Here is a 22,353-nt window from a genome sequence, read left to right as displayed (position 1 = left end):
GAAGATGTCATCGATATATCTTAAGTACAGCAAGGGTTTGATGGTGCAATTCTTGAGAAAGTCTTCTTCCAGGTGGCTCATAAAAAGGTTGGCATACTGTGGGGCCATTTTGGTGCTCATAGCTGTTCCCATCATCTGGAGGAGGTGCTGGTTATTAAAAGTGAAATTGTTGTGTGTGAGGATGAAGTGTATAAGGTCAGTAATATCTTTGGGTCTGTATTCTGAGTTGTAATCTTGTTCCTGTAGATATGTAAGGCAGGCTTGAATGCCATCCTGGTGTGGGATGTTGCTATATAGACCGGTAACGTCCATGGTGACTAGGAGGGTGTTGCTGGGAAGGTGGTCTAAGTTTCCATAGAAAGTCTGTAGTATCTTGGACAAAACTTGCTCTGTGGGTGACAAGCAGTTTTAGGATTGATTCAACGAAACCCAATATTTCTTCAGTTAGGGTCCCATGGTTGGATATGATAAGTCTGCCACGGTTCCCTTGTTTGTGGATTTTGGGGAGCATGTAAAAAGTCCCCAGGTTAGGTAGTGGGGGGGGATCAAGGTCTGTAGTTTTTCTTGTAGTCCTGTTGGAAATTATTCAATGGTATTGTTGAGTTTCTTGGTGAAAAGGAGTAGGATCTTCTTGTAGTTCTTTGTAGTAGGTGGTGTCAGAGAGTTGTCCGTTAGCTTCCTTTATGTAGTCTTCACGGTTTAGGATGACTATGGCTCCTCCTTTATCTACTGGTTTTATTACTATTAGGTGGTGATATTATGCGAAAGCTTGCTTAATAATTGTTCTCCAACTATTTAGTTGGTCTAATAATAGATATCAGATTCACCCAAAGAACTTTGTCTGCCAAAGGTTAGACTAGATCCTTCTTCCTACTTTGCCTGGATCCATAAAAGTCAATGGTGTAAGGCTAGGAACAGTTGCTGTATTTACCCTTGAATAAGTTTATCCCAGAACAAAAATATCCCAGGATTGGCATGTACACATATAGCTCTTCTAATTAGGGTTTAATGAACTCCAATGCACTGCTGCTTTTCTGCCAATGATGTAATCCCAGGATAACTGTACCGACATGCTATGCAATATCCCAGGCTTAAATGTTACCATCAGAAAGCTTTTTTTAGGGTTTATCTTGGAACAATGGACATAGGCATCTGTATAACTGCACATTGACCCAGGATAAAATGGCTTATCCCAGGATGTGATGTCTGTTTGCAACCCAAGAGCAATTGTTTCTTGAATTAGATTGTCTTGGGAAAGACCAGATTAGAGAGAAGTTTACAGAAGATTTTATAGCAAGTTACTGGCACACTCCAGGACAGATCACTGCCTTGATACAGCAATTCTGTCTGCCAACAGAAATCATACTGCAAGCAGCATTCCAACAGCTAAAAGTGGGAAATAGATTTATTACAGAAATTGGAAATGGAAGAGTCACAAAAGATCCTATCACCTGATTTTATCAATTACTCCAAAGAACTGCTGTCTCTACTGTATTTGGGTGTTTTTTCTACTATTGTTTTGATCAAATGTTATTCTACTAAAGCAGCAGTGCAAGCTAATATAACATAGAGTGTTTTTTAAATTATTATAACGTAGCATCAGGGTTTGGGGGGCAAAGGGGATTCAAATAATTTTAGTTCTAGTACATTCATGCAAAACTGATCCATGTACCTGTGACTTGTACATTAACTGTCACGTTCAGGCATGACCTGCTTTAGGCATCAAAATAGCTAGCAGTCATTTAAATGGCCAGGAAAAGCCAGTAAGTAAGGAGTAAGCTGAGCAGTAAGTAGAGAGCAGTGGGTTTGGGATAAGCAGCTCAGGTATGGGGCTTCATTGAAGAAGTTTTTCTCTGTGCTAGTGATCTGGGGTGGCTGACTGGTGGCACACAGGAACATAGTGTGGCACCTACCTGGCCTGGCCCAACCCGACTGCATGTTGAGGACTCAGGGCAGCGGAAAGGGTGCAGAGGGAAGGGTGCATGAAGAGGGGGACCAGGAGCCATGAGTTATCCAGGCCTGGCTGGCCAGTGCCATGCTGTGTTCCCCCCATCCCCCTGCACAGCTCCGACTCTGCAGTCATTTGCAGACCAGACAGCTTGGCCCTGGCAAGTCAAAGCTCAGGTAAGGTTCTCCCTGCTGGTGGGGGAGGCGGGTGCAGGGAGAAGAGGGCCAGGAGCTGCAGGTTATCTGGGCTCTGTTGGGCTGGAGCCTGGTAGGGACACAGGTGCTTCTAACACAGTGGTGTAATGTGCTCCCACATGCCACTTCTGGCTGCGCCATGTGGGTGCAGCTGGAGTGGCTGGCATAGTTTCTGCCCAACCCAAATCCCCAGCACACAGCCTGGTCAGGCAGGAGCTGCTCCAGCTGTGCCCATGTGGCCTGAAGCAACACACGAGAACATAGAGCAGCACTGGCCTAGCCGCACCTGGGGACTCAGGTAAGGTGGTCATTGGTCCAGCTTTATACCAGACCATCCTGTTTTTAAACCCTTTGTCCCATGTTCATCGTGTCCATCTCTAAATGAGGAACACACTGCAAAACGTCCTGTTTTTCAGTTTGTTGGTGGAAATCCATGTCAAGCATATGTTCTTATGATTCTACTACGGGGGAAGGTAAAATACGGCCCATGGGCTGCATCTGGCCCGCCAGGCCATTCTATACGGCCCATAGGGCCCCTAAAAAATTTAGAAAATTAATATTTATCTGCTCCTGGCTGCCTGTCAAAGATGACAGGAGCAGGGGCAGTGGGACCCAGGCAAAACTAAGCAGTGGCAAAACTAAGCAGCCGTAGCAGCAAGTCCAGCCTGGCTCGGGCCTCCCCAACCACCGCACCCTGTAACCCAGCCAGAAGCCTCTGCCTAGCAGGGGCTTCTGGTGGCTTCTGGCCTGGGACTGCTCCTGCCTCCCTGTTCTAAGGGAAAATACAGATGAGGTGGGAAGACAGGGGAGGACTGTGGGCGATCACCCCAGTCCTCAGAGCTGACTGGGCTGGCTCCTGCAGTCCCAGCACTGCAGCTGGGAATCACATGAAGTGCAGAGGCCAGGCGTGCAGCAGTGCTGGCAGGGGCTCTGCATGCTGCAGGGGGAGGAAGGGATGGCAGGCTGTGGGCAAACCCTCCACCTCCAAACAAGGTCACAACCCTCCCCAGCCACCTTCCCCTCACAAATTCACAGCCCCCCACAAACCCACACCTGCCCACACCCCACACACCTATCCACCTGCCCACAAATCCCCCCCACACACACACAAACCTATACCCACCCTCACACCCACATCCTCCCACAATATACAGGAGCAAAACTTCATTTTAAGCTATTATACTCTCACCTCTATGTACTCTGCACAAACATGTAAATCAGGAAAAAATATTTTTTAAATGAAATTAATGAATGCTGTAGTACATCTGATTCTTTTAATATAATTTGGTATTTTTCTGGTTCAGAGATGGCAAAACCCCTTGCTGAAAGGATTCATTCTGGGGGGGCAAGGAAAGGGACTTCTGGTGGCAAAGGTCAGGGGTTAGGGGTGGGACTTCCAATCCCAAGATTGCAACCAGGGGTAGGGCACCTGTCAAGGGGTGGGGCTACCTATGTGGCCCTTGCTGGCTTGCCAAGCAGCTCTCCGCCCAAAATAATTGCCCACCTCTGTTCTACTGGCTGTGGCTAGAAGCTGGGTTGTGCACAGCCAGAAGTAGCAGGGTTCCCAGGCAAGGCAGGAGGGAGGGAGGTGGCCTTTTTTGTGGTGGCCCCACTCTTGCTTCTGATTGGTGAAGTGGCCTGGTCCCACACCTCACTGCTGATTGGCCAAGGAGGCAGCAGCCCCACCCCTCACTGCTGACTGGCTCAGGGAGCCCGCCCTTCAGAAAGAGGATGTCCTCTATTCTGGGGATGCATCAGTAGCCACCCTAGACTCTGCTGAGCTCCTGGCTGGGCTTCTGCAGTCTAGGGTGAATACGAACATATTGAAGGATATGAGTGCAATTCAGAAGAATCTCGACAAATTGGAAAGTGGTAGAGACCTAACAGAATGAAGTTAAATGCAGACAGATGCAATGTGCTACACCTTGGGAAGATTAATCAGAAAAACAAATACAAAATGATTGACACCTGGCTCAGTGGCAGCACTATGGAAAAGGACTTGGGAGTCTTGGTAGATCACAGACTCAAGACAAGTTTGCAGCGTGATGCAGCCACACAAAAGGTGAATGTGGTTTTGGGATATAACAATAGAAGTATTAGGTGCAAGACACAGATGATAGTGCTTCTTTACTTGGCACTAGTTAGGCCTCATCTGGGTTACTATCTGCAGTTCTGGGCTCCACATTTTACAAAAGATGTGGAGAAGTTAAAGGGGGTCTAGAGCCAGGCAACAAAGATAATAAAGGGCTTAGAAATCAAGTCATATGGGGAGATGCTGAAAGAGCCAGGCATGTGCAGCTTGTGGAAAAGGTGCTTAAGAGAAGACATGATAGCAGCCTTCAAGTACCTGAAGGGCTGGCATAAAAAGAGGGAAAGCATCTTTTCTCTCTTCTTGTAGAGAGAAGGATGTGGACCAGTGTCTTGAAGTTACAGCAAAGTAAGTTTAGATTGGACATCCGGAAAAACTTTATTGATAGAATACTGAGACAGCGGTATAGATGCCAGGACCCTCCATCACTGACGGTGTTCAAGCAGAAGTTGGACAGCCACTGGTCAGGGATGGTCTAGGTTTAGCTATGCCTATGTTCTACTATGGGTATTTCCTATGCTTTTAGGCTTTGTTGGCTGCCCCTGCCTCCCCCCCCTCCCCCCCCCCACTTTTCCGCTACATTTTTCAGGACTGTTTTTAAGCCTTGCTCAGAGACATTGGGTGTTGGCTACCACCACGGCTGGGGACTTTGACTGGGGTGTCCTAATGCTCCTGCTGGGAGCAAAGCCAAAGTTTCCTGGCTAGAGAGTTTTACTCCTCTACTCAGCAATGGACTGTAGAGGTTTCATTTATAGAAGAAGGACATTGGCGACCACGGTGTCATGGTGCAGGGTCCCCAGGGATGGTCGTGATGCTCCCTAAGACTCTGTGACCATGCCAATCTTGCCCAACGGGCACCCTTTTCCTCACCTGCCACATCTAGCTGGTAATTACAATAAATAGGGAGGCTACCCTTGAGTTTATGTTTGGACCCGGTCCTGAGGGACACCACTGAACCCTGTGGGTTCTTGGACCCTTTTTGGGTCCCGCTCAAAATGGATGCCTCATTGGACACCCTCAGCCTTATGGGATAGATGCATGGCTCCAAAACTGCCACTTTACCACACCCCAAGCCTTGCAGATGGCATTCAAATATTGTCCCTCTGAGGCCTTAGTGTAGCTTGGCCTCCTGTCACTGCTGGGCACTCTTCAGCCCTGTCGTTACTGCACCCTCTGGCGCTGGGGTCTGCTCACCCCCTTTGTCACTGCACCCCCTGGTGCTGGGGTCGCCACATTGTAGTGGGCCCCAATGAGGCCATCTCCTCCCCCAATAGGCTCTGCCTAGTCCACCGGTTTATAAACAACAACCAAAATATGAGCCCCTGGGCTATAACATAATACAACAGAGTGTACTCTGTCCCTTTAAAAGAGTCAAACTTCCACCCAAGCCTTAAGTGCCTTGTAGCCCAGGATACCTGGTAAGCTCCTGGAGCCCCATTAGGCATATAGGCAGCATATCAGGCAGCCACCAGTGTCTCTGGGCAATTCTTCCCTAGAGGCTCCTTCCCCTGGCTGGTGCCAGAGAACTAACCCCTGCTGGCCTCAGCCCTGGGGTTTATATGTGCCCAGGGCCTTGCCTTCTTCCAGTCAGCTGACCAGGTACAGGTGCAGGCTAATTCCCTTGTTATCCTGCTGCCATAGTAACTTACACCCATGTGGTTTCTGACTGGCTCCTAGGGCCCTCTCCCTAGGCAATTTCTGCTCTTAAAGGAGCAGGCACTTTAGTGCCCTGCGACACATGGTTCCCCTGCTTTATCTGTGGTGGAGCAGAGTATTGGGGCTATGTTGGGTTAGGGTTGATAACAGTCTTCCACAGAGTTTAGCTTGTGGTTGTATGGGATGGTTTGGACAGGGATGATCCTGCCTCAGGCAGAGGACTGAACTAGATGACCTCTGGAGGTCTCTTCCAGCCCTATTGCTCTGTGACTGTTCATATGTCAGAGGACAAGCAATCTCAGTAGGGGAGGGTGCATTCTACCCTGAAGAGGTATATAAAGCTTACATTCATAATGCCAAAGGTAAAGAGTGTTTTCAAAGCAGTTGAGACAGAACAGGACAGGAGCAGTTCCGTAGTCTCCTACCTGCCCTTTAACATGCATCTGTAGATAAGTGTCAGAATTTAACCAGATGTGGTGTTGGTCTAGTTACAATATTGGAACATACTTTTAGTTTTTTATTTATTTACTTTCCCCAAAGTAAGAACTAGATCTTTCTGTGTACTGCATACCATGCCTAGAACAAGGGAACACAGATTTTGACCAGAACCTCAACATGTTAACATAATATAGGCCAATATGGTTGTCATAACAAGGCTACAGTAAGATTGGAAGACAACAATCTTAGACTTCTCCTTTGGCATTCAAAGCAACTAGCCTTGTGATACGAGTCCTGGAGCTGCTATGACAGATGAGTATTCTGCCAATGACAGTAGTCAGTAATAGATGCTGGAAAACAATACAACAAACCTAGCAATGTTCAACAATGGAATGATCTGCTCACAAGGACAGATCCTACCTAACCTAATAATTAACAGTTTGGCTAATGCCCTGAAGCCAAGTACCAAAAGCACTCCCATTTCTTAACCTGAAGCCAAGTACCAAAAGTACTTCTGTTTCTTAAAGTTTATTTTACATTCCTGGAAAGTTTCATCATGAATGTATATGGTTCTCCCTTCTCGAATCTTGGCATGCCCCATTGTTTCAGTGACATCTTCACCAATTACTTCCTCACGACATGAAATATTATGTTTCCTGTGAAAAAACTATGTTCACAGAAAAATAGGGAAGGAGACGAACAGCCAGGTAGCAGAGCAGGCTAGGGATTACTTAGAGAAGCTATCTGCTTTAAATCAGCAGGGCCAGATGGGATGCAACCTAGGGTACGGAAGAAGTTGGCTAAGGTAATTTTAGAGCCACTGGTTATCCTCTTCAAGAACTTTTGGAGATCAGGTAAGGTCCCAGATGATTGGAAAAGGAAAAAAATAGTGCCCATCTTTAAGAAAGGGAAGGAGGAGGATTTGGGGAGCTACAGACCAGTCAGCCTGACCTCAATACCTGGAAAGATTGTAGAACAGATCCTCAAGGAATCTATTGCAAGGTACTTAGAGCAGAACAATGTGATCAGGAACAGCCAGATTGGATCCACCAAGAGCAAGTCATGCCTGACCAACCTGATTTCCTTTTATGATACAGCAACAGGCTCTAGATGAGAGAGCAGTAGATGTGATATGCCTTGGCTTTAGCAAGACTTTTGAAACTGTCTGTCACAACATTCTCATTAACAAGCTAAGGAAATACAGATTAGATGAAAGTACTGTAACATGGGTATATTTGGATCATCATGCTCAACAAATAGTTATCAATGGCTCAACATATAGATGGGAGGAGGTATCAGGTGGAGTTCCACAGGGGTCTGTCCTGGGTCTGTTGTTTAATATCTTCAGCAATGATTTGGGTGATGAGATTGAGTGCACGCTTAGCAAATTCTTTGACAACACAGAGTTGGGTAGGAGTTAGCAAGGTAGGGCTAAGATGCAGAATGAGTTGGATAGGCTGGAGAAATGGTCTGCAATCAATCAGATGAGATTCAACAAGCACAAGTGCAAAGTCCTACACTTGAGACAGAATAATTGCACGCACAAATACAAACTGAGGAATGACTAGCGAGGCTGCAGTACTACAATTACTGATCATAGGAAAGTAGAAAGACAGATCTGGGGAAAGTAGACATCTTATGATACACAGATTCAGTAGACCATAAGCTGAATACGAGCTGTCAATGTGCTTTTTTTTTTTTTTTTTGGCAACAAAAAAACCAACAATTCCGAGTTGTATTCACAGGAATGTCACTTGGAAATCAAGTAATTCTTCCACTCTGTTCAATGCTGGTGAGGCCTCACTTGAAATACAGTGCCCAGTTCTGGGCTCCACACTTCATAGGTTCATAGATGTTAGGGTCAGAAGGGACCTCAATAAATCATTGAGTCCGACCCCCTGCATAGGCAGGAAAGAGTGCTGGGTCTAGATGACCCCAGCTAGATGCTTATCTAACCTCCTCTTGAAGACCCCCAAGGTAGGGGAGAGCACCACCTCCCTTGGGAGCCCGTTCCAGACCTTGGCCACTCGAACTGTGAAGAAGTTCCTCCTAATGTCCAATCTAAATCTGCTCTCTGCTAGCTTGTGGCCATTATTTCTTGTAAACCCTGGGGGCGCCTTGGTGAATAAATACTCACCAATTCCCTTCTGTGCCCCCGTGATGAACTTATAGGCAGCCACAAGGTTGCCTCTCAACCTTCTCTTGCGGAGGCTGAAAAGGTCCAGTTTCTCTAGTCTCTCGTCGTAGGGCTTGGTCTGCAGGCCCTTAACCATACGAGTGGCCCTTCTCTGGACCCTCTCCAGGTTATCCGCATCCCTCTTGAATTGCGGCGCCCAGAATTGCACGCAGTACTCCAACTGTGGTCTGACCAGCGCCCGATAGAGGGGAAGTATCACCTCCTTGGACCTATTCGTCATGCATCTGCTGATGCACGATAAAGTGCCATTGGCTTTTCTGATGGCTTTGTCACACTGCCAACTCATGTTCATCTTGGAGTCCACTAGGACTCCAAGATCCCTTTCTACTTCCATGCCAGCCAGCAGGTCATTCCCTAGGCTGTAGGTGTGCTGGACATTTTTCCTCCCTAGGTGCAGCACTTTGCATTTCTCCTTGTTGAACTGCATTCTGTTGTTTTCTGCCCACTTGTCTAACCTGTCCAGGTCTTCTTGCAACTGTTCCCTGCCCTCCGGCGTGTCCATTTCTCCCCATAGCTTTGTGTCATCTGCAAACTTGGACAGAGTACATTTCACTCCCTCGTCCAAGTCACTGATGAAGACATTAAAGAGTATCGGTCCAAGGACTGAGCCCGTCGGGACCCCACTGCCCACACCCTTCCAGGTCGAAGCCGACCCATCCACCATGACTCTCTGGGTGCGACCCTCCAGCCAATTCGCCACCCACCGGACTGTGTAGTCATCCAAGTCACAGCCTCTTAACTTGTTCACCAGTATGGGGTGGGATACTGTATCGAAGGCCTTCCTGAAGTCTAAGTACACGACATCCATCCCTCCTCCTGTGTCCAGGCGTTTCGTAACCTGGTCATAAAAAGAGACTAGATTGGTCAGGCACGATCTGCCTGCCACGAACCCGTGATGGTTTCCCCTCAGCATAATTTGTCCTGCCAGGCTCTCGCATATGTGAGCCTTGATAATTTTTTCAAAGACTTTGCCTAGGATGGAGGTGAGACTGACTGGCCTATAGTTGCCCGGGTCCTCCTTCCTCCCCTTCTTGAAAATGGGGACCACATTGGTCCTTTTCCAGTCCTCCGGGACTTGGCCCATGCGCCATGAGCGTTCGAATATTCCCGCCAGTGGCTCTGCAATGATGTCGGCCAGTGCCTTCAGCACCCTCGGATGGAGCTCATCCGGGCCTGCCGACTTAAAGGCATCCAGTTCTTCCAAGTGACTCTGCACCATCTCAGGGTCTACGCATGGAAGTCTGGTGCCTTGCTGCTGCCTCTCTACAATCCCAGTGAGAGACTTTCATCTTCAAGAAAGATGTGAAAAGTTTGGGTAGAGTTCACCATAGAGCAATAAAAATTATTAGGGGCCTGGGGAAAGACTTCTGAGGAAAGGCTGAAAGCACTAGGGTTATTTAGTTTGGAGAAGAGAAGACTAAGGGGGACTCTCATAACAGTCTTCAAATAGGTCCAGGGAGGTGATATTTCCCCTCTATAGGGTGCTGGTCAGACCGCAGTTGGAGTACTGCGTGCAATTCTGGGCACCATACTTCAAGAAGGACAGCTCCTGTGAAAGGATCTTGTGATGCCCTGGTTGAGAATCACCATGCAACAGGAATATAATAATGGCACCTTGTAGACATTTAAAAAAAGCCCAAAAAAACAGTGCTTTACTTTAAACTCTGTGCCAAGCCCAGCACATGCCCAATAGAGGGATTGTGTTAGTTTAGGCCCAGTTTACACAACATCTGCATAGACTGGGTGCCTTAGTGGGGCTTTTTTGGCACTTTCATCTAATAGCTTGAATCAATAGATTGAATCAGCTATTAGATAGAAGTGCCAAAAAGTCCCACTGAAGTGCCCAATCTGTAAAGACACTGTGGAGCCAGGTTAAAGTAACATGCTGCTTCTTCCAGTAAAGCACTTTTTTTTTTCTTTCTTTTTTTTTTGGGGGGGGGGGGTTAACATCCGCAAGCAGTGTTTGTGAACAAGAGCTTGTCCACGTACTCATGAATGAGAAGGGAAGTGATCCAAGTAAGGGAAAAGGTGACTGTTGTGACCATTGCTAGAGATGATGGCATTCTCAAAATGTTTTGCTACTAAGATGAAAAATTTTGAGACTCCTCATTTGTACACTAAAGGCTCCAATTCAGTAAATATGTAGTTACTGCATGTGTACAGTATGTGCAATATTCTATTTGTTTTTTTAAAGGCAGATCTCTTGAACTGTGAACTGTTGGCAGGACCTGGAGATGCAGGATTTTGGAAGAGATACTAAGATTAAGTACCAGTTCACACAAGCACCAGCTGTTACACAACTACATTAGCAAGAAAAACCTCAAGTTGCTTGCTTACTCTCTCTCCCTTTGCTTTGATTTCCTGGTATCTGCATGCATCCTGCCAAGAGGCTCAACTGTAGGGAGCAAGCTGGAAAGCTCCCCTGCACCTCATTCTCTTGGATAATTAATTCTCTACCTTGCAGATTCTGTACAGGAATGGAAACACTTGCCAAATCCCTGAGAGCGCCCATGTGTTGCCTGTTTCAAGAAAAAAAAAAGCTTGCTTGTTCCCTCTCTTTCCATTTATTCCTAGGCCTATACCCCAAAACAGTCCATAAAACCAGTGTGATGATAGCCCTGATGAGATAATCGTCTAAGGTAAAACCAAAACATTCTTCTGGAGATGGGCCATGGCAATGTTGTCATGCAGGTCCTCTGGACAGTAGCCAATCCAAAAAGAAAATGCTTCATTGTGGAAGTAGTGCTGATCTACCAGAAAGCACAGCAATCTTCAGGCAGGAAAGGAAAAAAGTCATTAAGCATAGAAATATATCAAGCCAGAAAGCTTTGATGCCAGGAAAATCCTCAGGGGGCATTACTGAGACTGTCAAATGTAGCAGTTCTCGCTAGTAAGAGACACTTCCCATCCCTTACTTAAAGACAATTCTAGCTGGTGCTTTTCTCTTTCATAAGGGCCTCCTGATAGTTACCTCATGCCAAAGGTCAGACTCTGGTCATTCAGGCTCTCACAGAGTATCAGCATGGACAGAAAGCCTTGGCCCAGTGCTGCAGCTCTTTAAAAAGGCAGGTTTGCTCAGGGGAGAAGAAAGGGATAGGAGGGGCCGGGGGGGGCTTGCCTTTCAGTTGAAGTAATTTGACTATATCCCTTTAAAAGAAATTAAAAAAAAAAAACCCACATAATTCCTTTCTTAGTCACAGGCTCCTGGAAAGAATGACAAGCTCTCAACAATCCAGGATCCTTACCATGGGAATAATGGAAGATTTGCTCCTGTGAGATAATTTGTTAGTTCATAAGTCAATCTGTACTAAAGAGAAAAATGGGAAAAATAGGGTGGGAGAGGGGGAATGGAGGGCTGTCTCTTAAAGCCCTTTGGTGTCTATGGTGAAGTCATCTCTGCAGGATATTTCAGTCTTTCCCATTAAAAAAAAAAAAAAAAAAGAGTGGTGATTTCTGAGCCACCTGCTTGTTTGCTGCTGCCAAAGAGGCAAATGCAGTTTCGCCTCCCTTTCAATACAACTTGAGAAGGTGGAGATTGAGTTAACACGATAGAAACATTCAGTCGTTTGTTCACGTGGCTCTTAAGGAAAGCATATTTTGATCCCACAGATTACTTGTCCATCAATGAACGCAGGATTTCTTCTTTAAATGTAAAAGGTAGCTTACATGTTTGGAGATAAAAGAGCAACTTCTTTTAAAAGCACAAAGAGTAGAGGACATAAAATCCCTGGCTTATTTCAAGAAATTACTTCCCAACAGGAGCAAGCAAGAGCAGGAGTGAGAGCAAGTGAAGGCAGCAGTAAAAAATGCTCTCAATTCTCTGTCAGTGAGACCAGCACAGGTCTACAGAGCTGCACTGCATCAGGTAAGCAGGAGCATAATCACCCTGCCACAGAAAACAAGATGCCTCTGAAAACCACTGCCAGGGATGCAGATCCTACATAATGCAAAGACAGTGAATGCCTACCCAGCCAGCAGGAGCATTGCTGCAAGGGGCCTACCTTGCACCAGCCCTCCTCCTCTTCTCTAACACCTGCTACCAGCTTTCACTCTGGGCTACGGTACCATTCTAGCTAATGGTACAGAGGAATATCCTCTTGAACACCCGATCATCTGAATTGGGATGCCCTCCCACACTTCCACCATAGCCTTGCCAGGCCTGTTGGACCTCCTTCTGACTGAGACCCCAGGACAAGCACCTGCAACTTCTAGAGCTGCTGCAGGAGCCCCTGGTCCATAATCTATCCTAGCAGCAGGGACACGAAGCGAAGCTTCTGGAAACCTCATTGCTTCCCTGGTATGGTCACACACCATCAAGCTGATCCACCTCCTCAACTTAGTTCAGTTCCCCTGGCACTCAGCAAAAGCATCAGCCAACCAGCTGGGCCTGTACTCTGTCCACTTTGCTTTGTACCTCTTGGCTGAAGTGAAAACTGCTGTCCCCACAGATGCACTTGCTGCCCTGTATAACCACCTTTGCACACAGTAAGCCCTCCCTAATGGCAGCTTGCTAGACAAACCCTGCCCCCTTCCACTGCTGCCTATTTTTCCAACCATGGAGAATTGGGAAAGTGGCAGGCCAGCTTCCTGCTGTCCCCGCCTGTGCCCAACGAGAACATTGGTGGGATCTGCTCTATGATCCCGTCTGGGAAGGCACTGTACCCATGGCAAGTCAAAAGTGAATCATGCCCATGTCTTCACTGTCCACCTTGACATAACCTACAGACAGAGACTACAGGCAGCAACACAAGAGCAATGCCACCCTGTACAAGCTGCCCACTGCCAAGAGAACAGGTGACCTCCAGTGGCAACTGCTTCACAGAGCCTCAGCCATAGGCACCTCTTTGTCCACCACCTAGACCCAACAGTTTTGGTGGCCTGCTCTTTCTGTGAGGAGGAGGTGGAAGAAACACCTTCCTGAACTCTTCCATATCTCTGTAGACTGCCCCCGGCTGCAGCCATTCTTTGCTGACCACAGAAACCTCTTTGGCACACTAGACTTATGTTTCTCTGAGACCATGTATATTTTCACTATCCTATACTGAACAGCCAAGGGGAGCATGCTCTGCCTGGCCAATTTCCTGCTGGGCTAGGCCAAGATGGTAACCCTGAAAAGCTGAAGAAGCCAACTCGTGGGGGCCTACTTCAATGACATCCTCCAACTCTTCCATTTCTTAGTCTAGGCACACATCACATTTGAGTTTGGACACTTCACCTTGCAACAAAATGTGAACCAGTTTGTGTCATGCTGGTCCATCAAGGGGACGCACACTAAAAGATGGAAGATGTACAGCTAGTCCTAAACATGTAACCCCATGAAGGGTATTGGGGGGGAAGGGGATTCAATCTCTTATGCCATGCTTTTTTGTTGCTGGGAGGACTGCACACATTTGCACTTTTACCTTTTGGGGGGTTTTTTTACAACAAATTTGTAATAAAGGTTTAAAAAAGTCAATATGTATGTGTCACCTTATGGACACACACACATTTTGAATTTGAGATATATTTTACAGCCTGAATTACCTCCAAGACAAAATGCAGCACTATAGAAAGCTCCGTCCTCTAGAAGAGATCTGAGATGAGGCTAACATTGCCTCTACACCATGAACTACCACCTACACTACATATGGGAAGAATATATTTTTAACCATGTTGCAAGTCATTTCTGCTGTAACTGGGTTGCCTTAACACAATCATTGTAATGCAGACTGGTTGAGACAGACATGCAAAGAGAAAATGTTTCCACTCATTAAGCTAACACTCAAAGCCCTGGCTTTGGAAAGATGACAGACCCTTCAGGGTGCCGGGAAACAATTGATATTCAGAAACTTCATGGGACTATTAAAATCCTGACCCCTAAAAAATAGTTTCTGTTAATTAATTTTCATGCAGATGGAAAAAGTTGGTAAATGTAAAAATGGTAAAAAGCACAAGTGTAAAGTTTAAAATGACATTCTTCCAATTTACAAGGTACACTGGGATCATTCACAAGCAGAGTAATCTTACAGAAAACCAACTTGATATGCAGTACAGTGGATTATCTCTCTGCAGTGGTGACAATGGCACAGCCAATGTTCTTTCTAAACTGTCTAGGGCACTGCAAGACTCAGCCATTAGACCATGTTGAACTAGGAGGAGAAAAGGTTTTCTAACCATCTGAAAGAGAAAGGGAAGAATTTCAAGGTGGATGGATGAGGTCTACTTTTTCCCAATTCTGCAGCAATTTTTTGCTGGCTTCTTAAACATGAAAACTGTCTGCAGTAACAAGTTAAATCCCAGTCCCTTCTTCCACATATGTTATACTCAAAATGTGCAGGAAGAGAACAAACAAGCCAAAACTCCCCGATTCATCCCTTTTCAGTCACAGAAGAGACATTCTAAGGTGAAGTCTAAAGTCATTAGATACTGCTTGCACATTTTAGCACCATCCTTCCTTGTTCTGACCTTCTCATCTTAAGCAACCCTCATGAAGAATAACTGGAGAGGAGGGAAGCAGAGGTGGGAGACTACATGGGGCCTGCAGTAGGGTGATAAAGTACTGTAAGGTCTTATTTTAACAATACTTGATGCTTATATTTCACTTTTCCCTTTCAGCTCTTGAAGGACTTTACAAAAAGTGAGTAATATACTGTTCAGATTATAAATTGATGCCAAATTTTCAAGTTCCGTTTTAGGAAAAAACAGCTTTTTCCCTGGAGATAAATTTGACAGCTCTGGATAGTCCTTGAAGTGCTATTGCTCCTACAAAAATCCCACATGAGAATTAAATAATGATGGAAAGGGCACTAAAAATACTAAAAAATGCACAGAAAAAAATATCTGATTTGGTATTTTTATGGCATGCACAAAAATACAGTAAAATCTCTGCTCTCCATCATTTAACTAAGCAGAAATTCCATTAACCAGGAGTTTGTACATGGTGGTGGCGGCCGCCACCCACCGTCCTGCTCTGTCACCACTTCACATTTTAAGTGGTCAAGCAGGGAGTGAGGACAGATTTGGTGGTCAGAAAGATAGCTTTTATTGAACAAGCAGTGCAAGGGAGCTCATTGATAAAAAGTACCAACAAAAGTTAAAAAGAGGGGGAACAGAAGAGTTGTGGCTGCATACCAGAGTGGCCAGTTGGATACCAGAGTCAGGGGAGAGGGGGCAAGAAAAAGTATGGGATACCTGAAGGACTGACCAAGCCTATGCCATCAAATGCTTGGTGTCCACACTTAACACTGAACCAGAGCACTGTAAGCTGGTACTTGATTTTTGAGGTATATTTTGAACCATTCCAGGAGGCTTTAAACCAATTTAACAGGCTTCTATGCCTGCCAGCTTCAGGTTTAAACTGCATTTCAACCATTCCAAGCACAGTAACCACTGACAGATGTGCAGCTCCCCTCTAACTCATGGCACTTCACAGAAGGTGTCATAAGTTACAACAACCTGCCGACTCAACAGACATTCACTGTTTGGTAGGGGAAATGGGGTGGGGGGAAAGAAGGGGGAGGGCAAGAGAGGAAATCAAGCTCCACTTTGGAGCCAATCCAGAGGAGAGAGGCTGATGTCTGCCTGTCTCTCCCCTAGCCCCACTCCCTCCCTTCCAGCTCCAGTGCTGTCTTTAGGATAGGGGGGTGGGAGGAGGGGAGGGAGCTCCATCTGGAGTTTGCCCAGCCTGCACTGGAGGGTGGGGAGTGTGGATTGGAGCACCCCAACTCGGGAAATCTACCCACCCCACCCTCCAGCACAGGCTGGGCAAACCCCTGGATGGAGCTCTCTCTCCTCCCCTCCCCTGCTTCAATCCAGAAGACAGCAATGGGGGCAGGGCTGGACTGCATCAGCCCAGTTCTGCTCCCAGGCAGGGACAAACAGAAGTTAATGAAGGTGCTCCACTTTGGAGTGTCTTCACCTGAACCTTTATTAAAATAGGGTTAATTTGTCCCTTAATCGGGCACTTTTAAAGTGCTCTGCAGCCATGCACTTCTATCACAGCACAGTTGCAGAGCACAACAAATATAACTTCTGCCTGTGCCTTATGTGTGACCATGTCTTTACAATGCCACCCTGCCCTACCTTCTGCCTGGCTCCCGACTAACACAACCAACCACCTCTCTATATTTAACACTAAAATTGGGGTATTATGCAATACAAAATACCACTTCCCCCCCATCACTGGAGCATGAGTATGGAGTGAAGCTTTCTGTTTATCACAATGAAACTCACCCCAGAGCAGAGGGCCTTTATAAGACTCAATACATAACTCAAGACTGGTATTTTAGATGTCAGGGCAATATTAATCTCAGTGCAGTGGTTTCACACAAGGTCCTATGGACCATTTATACTCTTAGCGCAGGATTTTAGGCCCACTTCTATTCTGGGCTGAATTACACTCTGCATAAATACCAGACATTTGCTACAAACTAATTATTGAGATATTTAATTTTTCTCTCTTCTCTATAGTTTCAGAGATATAAAAATGCGCTCCAGAAGTAACAGCACAGAAATTCCAGACAAATCAAAACAGTGTCACCAAAGGCAAAGAGATCACCATAAGGAAGATACTGTTTTCACGGGGATAGTAAATACAAAACAGGGAAAGAAGGAAAATGACTATACAGCACAAAGCAGTACTATACTAAGAAGCCCCAGGTCTGAAAATAAACAAAGAAGCTATTCCAAGAAAGGAGAGGACCTCTCTCGAGATGATCTCCTATTTCTTCTCAGTGTCCTTGAGGGTGAATTGCAGGTGAATTATTTTCTCGTTTTATATTCCGTAAATTCACCTCTTATACATAGTCTATCATCTGTATATCATCTATTGAAAATGGATGGTGCTTCTTTTGTTTGTGTTTTCTTCATTTTTAGACACTGTGTCCTTTTAAAGTATTGCACAAGCACAAATGCAAAATTGTAAAAATACATCCAAATACCAGAAAAAGTCAGAGATCTTCACAACTTATCCCAAAACATATTAAAACTTAAAATACATCAGTTGACACAATGCGAAAATCTTTGTAATGCAACTTTTAATAGTTCTCTGAAAATGGAGAACCAATAAAAAGTTTATACCACGCAATCCCCTCTCACCATGTAGTCTATGACATTTGTTATAGAAAAAGTTATTATATGAATGCCTTTGGAGACCAAAAACTTTTATTGGAGCTATTATCAGGATCCCTTTTCTCGTAAAGATATGTGCACTGCTTACTCTGAGTTCTACAGGGCTAAGGAGAAGTAAAATAACCCTTTAAAGGGCACATCTACATGTGAATATGCTACTGGATGGGTTTACTCCAGAGTAATTTACTTTGGAGTAAACCCAACCTAGGCAGGCATCTACACGTGCACCCATTTGGTAACAGATATGCTGCTCCTGGCAGCAGTTGCTCCTGCCTGCTTTGGCCCTACACTGGCCCCCTGCAGCAGTCAGTGGGAGCTCTAGGCTTCCCCTGGGTGTTAGCCCAGGGGCTAAGGAGCACAGGGCCAGGAAACAAACAGCCGTCTCCTGGCGGGGACTGGCAGATTGCTCCCTGCCCCTGGGAGCTGCCTGCTACTGGGGTGGGCCCTGATGGCAGAGCCCAGGCAGGGATAATGTCTCCCTGCCCCAGCAACAGGGAGGTCCTGGCCCTGGCTCCTCAATCGGGGGCAGGGGGCTTGGAAAGAGCTGCAGATTCCCTTCCCAGCTGGGGCCTCACTGCTAGCTGCCCCATCTGCAGATCAGGGCATGGGGCTGGGACCTACCCCTCCCCCACAGCTCTTTCCAAGCCTGTGCCTTAATTGCCCAATCTGGGCATAGGGCTGGGAAAAATCTATGAGGCTGGGACCTGCCCCTGCCTGGGATAATTCCCATTCACCCCTGGGCTGCATGGGAAAGTCTGAACATGTAGCCCAGAGCTGGCTCAGGACTGCCCAAAACAGGAAGGCCCCAGTCAACTCCAGGCTGTATGTGCAGTCTTTCTGTACAACCTGAGGCTGGCCGGGTACTGTTCCCATCAGGGGCAGGTCTCAGCCAGCTCCAACCTGGCCAGGGAACTCTCCCTATGCAGGGAGCTCCCTGCCCCTGCTCCATGATCACAGGGATGCTGGGGCAGGGGAACACCATCCCTGCCCCAGCTCTGGTGGTAGAACCTGCCCCAGCAGCAGGCAGCTCCCAGGGGAAGGAAGCAATCTCTCACCTCCTGCTGCCAGACTGATCAGGAACAAATTTTCTCTACTGCACAGTAAAGTGTTTCATGTACATGCACCCAAAGTGTCCTAAAATATGTACTCTTTATCTCAGGACCTCACTTAGTCCTAGGAGAGCTACAAGAGAATGGATTTTAAAGTTGTAACTTGCCTAAACTTGCAAGTGCCCTAGTACTGACTGTTGCCCACCATGGGAGTAAGAACGGATGTTCATATTTGCAGAGAAGAAAGGAGAAATTTCTGTGGCAGGCTGATTTAATGAAAGTAATAACAGCTGTTTAAAACTGCTCAGAAGTTTGGTATGTTTGAGAGCAGATGGCATGTGAAGTGGTCAAAGGTACAGATATGAATTTATCACATAGTTCTGCAGTTTATGATCTGGTTATAACCTCTGTGTGTGTGTGTGTGTGTGTGTGTGTGTAAAATAACAAATAATAAATAGAATATAAAGAATAAAAATATACAGGTTATAACCAGATCATAAACTGTAGGACTATGTGATAAACCCATGTCTGTACCTTTGACCACCTCAAATGCCATCTGAAGTAGTATGTATATATATGTGTGTATAGGTATAATTCCTTCCATCCATTATTATGCAATATTATGTAAATGTTACATAATAAATGCATACAGTAACCAAGGTTGTGCACACCACTTGCAAACCCTGATTTTCCAGGCAGTTTTATATAAAGACATCTCTCACTCCATCTCCTTTCACTTTAAAGAAATATTCAAACCTTTGAGTATGTTTGAATAGAAGAAGCAAAAAATAGGAACATATTGGGGCCACCACAGTATTTTAATTTTGCCTTTGAGTTCAAGTGAAAATACTTCTGCAGAAAAAGGTGAAAAATCATTTTTTAATTCCTGATTATTCCAGTGTACAGTATTATCAAAATCAAAATAAAAAAACCCCAAAAAAATAAAAGTCATCCCACAGAAAGAACATGAATTTGACTTCAAAATGAATTGATATCCAAAATAAAACAATAAATATTTTTCATCTTTACTTTCTGTTTCCTGAGGGTTCATTTAAATCGGGGCCATCCAGTTTCAGAGGCATAAAGGCAGCATGCAGCACAGGTTGCAGGCCCAAGGCCACACATGGGCTGCATGCTACAGGGGCCACACGGGCTCCCCAGGACCACCACCCTGCAAGAAGCACAATCCCCTCAGCACACAAGTAGCCCTGCTGGCACTGACATGTGGTCAATAAGCTCATCAGGCCTCCTGTCATGCTGTACCGCCCTACACAACCACTGGAGCAATGGAGGCAGCAGTGGCTAGAAGGAAGCCTGTGTGCTGCCTGTTAACCCCTCATAGGCTCCCAGTTAGACACCCCTGATTTATATAATTTTTTCAGCTTTTCTTCATCAACTAGAAAAATAGAGAAGTTTTTGTTTTATTTTAATTTATTTTTTAGCCAAAGATTCTCATGAAGCAGCATGACTCTAGGATTTGAGTCTCTAAAACACCAGCATCATGCTTGTGATAAAGCACCACGAGTATAACCGGTAGAAGAGTACGGTTTAAGATTATGTCATTGCCAGTTTTTTTTCTTAGAGGTTTAGTATAAAATGTTTTTAAATGACTTCATTTCTGCATTAACTCAAAACATGTTGAAGGAAAAGTCAATACTAGAGTTAAAAGTATTGATATTGTATACCTTGACTTGCAAAAGGCCTCTGATGTAGTATCCCACTAGAATACCCCATGAGAAAATTGGAGGATTGTGAGCTTAACTCCAAGACAGTCAGGTGGGTGAGAAACTGACTGCAGGATAGGACCCAGAGAGTCGTAGTGAATGGATCTGTGTCATCCTGGTGAGAAGTAGATAGCAGTGTCCCACAGGAGTCGGTGCTCGATCCAGTATTTTTCAACATCTTCATCAATGATTTGGATGTGGGGGTGAAGAGCTCACTGGACAAGTTCATGGATGACACCAAGTTATGGGGAAGCATGGACACGCTTGAATATAGGCTACAGATACAGGCAGATCTAGACAGGCTAGCAAGTTGGGCAGATCGGAATCTGATGGAAGTTCAACGTTCAGAAATGTGAAGTGCTCCACCTCGGGATGAGCAACCCCCAACACACCTACAGGCTTGGCAGCACCAAACTGACTAGCACCACGGATGAGAGGGACCTGGGGGTAATAACAGACCACAGTATGAATATGAGCCGGCAGTGTGATGCGGTAGCCAGTAGGGCAAATAATACTCCTGCATGCATCAATCAATGCATCTCCAGCAAAACCAAGAAGGTGAATCTTCCACTCTACTCAGCATTGGTGAGACTGCAGCTGGAGTACTGCGTCTAGTTCTGAGCACTGTACTTCAACAAGGAGGTAGACAAGCTTGAGAGAGTCCAAAGAAGAGCCACCCATATGATCAGAGTCTTAAAAGACAAGCCATATGAGGAAAGGCTGAGGGATCTTGGACTCTTCAGCCTGAAGGAAAGAAGACTGAGAGGGGACCTGGTAGCAGCTTAACGCTACACCGCTTACCGCTACATCAAGGGCCCAGTAAGCAACTGTTCACCAGGGCACCCAAGGGGAAAACCAGAAGTAATGGCCACAAACTCCTGCAAATCCGATTCAGACTTAACATTAGGAAAAACTTCTTCACAGTTAGGGTGTCCAGACTGGAATAAGCTCCCTCCAGAGGTGGCGCAATCACATACCCTGGAAATCTTCAAGAGGAGACTGGATGATCACCTTGCTGGGGTCACCTGACCCCCAGTTATCTTTCCTGCTTGGTGCAGGGGGTTGGACCCAATGATCTTCCAAGGTCCCTTCTGGCCTTGGCCTTACAATCTATGAATCTATGAATGCCCACTTCCCTTCTTCAATTCCTAACACCTGCAACCATGAAACTAAAAATGCAATTTTTCAAATTTTTATTTATGTATAGTATACGGCTGCTTTCAAACATTCTCAAAGCCCCACAAACACATGCAATATGCTCCCACTGTGAGGACTGTTACAGAGTAACTATAAAATAATAAAATGCATGTACCTGCTGGCTTGTGCCAGAATTTATGAAAAAGCATGACAAAGGTGACATATTTGCAGTCTTCTCCCTTGTGAGAACATGTTGGCAAATATTTTCCATATAAAGCAAAACACATACATTACATATACAGGGTCTACAAAAGCCAACATCTTCAAAACGTGTTCTGATTTTTGGGTGCCCGAGGCATGGTGTTCATACAGCAAGGCTTGGCACCTTCTATAAATTCTGACCATTTACAATACCTTAAAATAGGAGTGCACAAATTGAGGAACCCAATATAACTTACTTCTGAAAACCCTGTCTTATGTATTTTATATGTAATACCTAATAAATAGTCCCTCACTCGCTCTTTTGCAGATACATACACCAGCCACTACTACCTGCTTCAAAGGCAATTAATCTTGTTTTAAAGAGCTGCCATTATTCCATGCTCTTGGAATGCGTGTTGTGAAAGGTCACATCCTCTGCACCATGTACCTCACAAGCTTCAGCGCAGAAACATGCATATGTAACAGTAGTAACCAAGTACCTCTTGGCTGGTTTAAACAACAAAAGGTGCTTGTTACTTTTGTACTTGGTGTGAACATAGAACATAACACTGCTGGGCTTCCTAAAGCATGCTCAAAGACTACATGAAAATC

The 22,353-nt window shown here is 45.6% G+C and overlaps 2 protein-coding genes across 4 annotated transcripts in view; one reads left to right on the top strand and one right to left on the bottom strand.

Annotated features, from left to right (window-relative positions):
• CMSS1 (cms1 ribosomal small subunit homolog) overlaps positions 1 to 22,353 on the bottom strand; it is a 417,726-nt gene that overhangs the window by 257,336 nt on the left and 138,037 nt on the right. The gene's annotated exons all lie outside the window — the stretch shown is intronic.
• FILIP1L (filamin A interacting protein 1 like) overlaps positions 1 to 22,353 on the top strand; it is a 343,045-nt gene that overhangs the window by 187,653 nt on the left and 133,039 nt on the right. For all 3 annotated transcript variants that reach the window (XR_002086599.2, XM_019476094.2, XM_019476091.2), the window contains exons 3-4: positions 15,117 to 15,138; positions 16,971 to 17,256. Coding sequence is in view for 2 of the 3 variants with exons in the window: in XM_019476094.2 (XP_019331639.1) it covers positions 16,987 to 17,256 (270 nt within the window). In the remaining variant the exon portion in view is untranslated. The remainder of the gene's footprint in view (positions 1 to 15,116; positions 15,139 to 16,970; positions 17,257 to 22,353) is intronic.

Source organism: Alligator mississippiensis, chromosome 1 (genome assembly GCF_030867095.1).
Source record: "Alligator mississippiensis isolate rAllMis1 chromosome 1, rAllMis1, whole genome shotgun sequence".
Classification (NCBI taxonomy): Eukaryota; Metazoa; Chordata; order Crocodylia; family Alligatoridae; genus Alligator; species Alligator mississippiensis.
The sequence above is the reverse complement of the archived record's forward strand: the minus strand, read 5'-3'. Positions and strand labels throughout refer to the sequence as shown.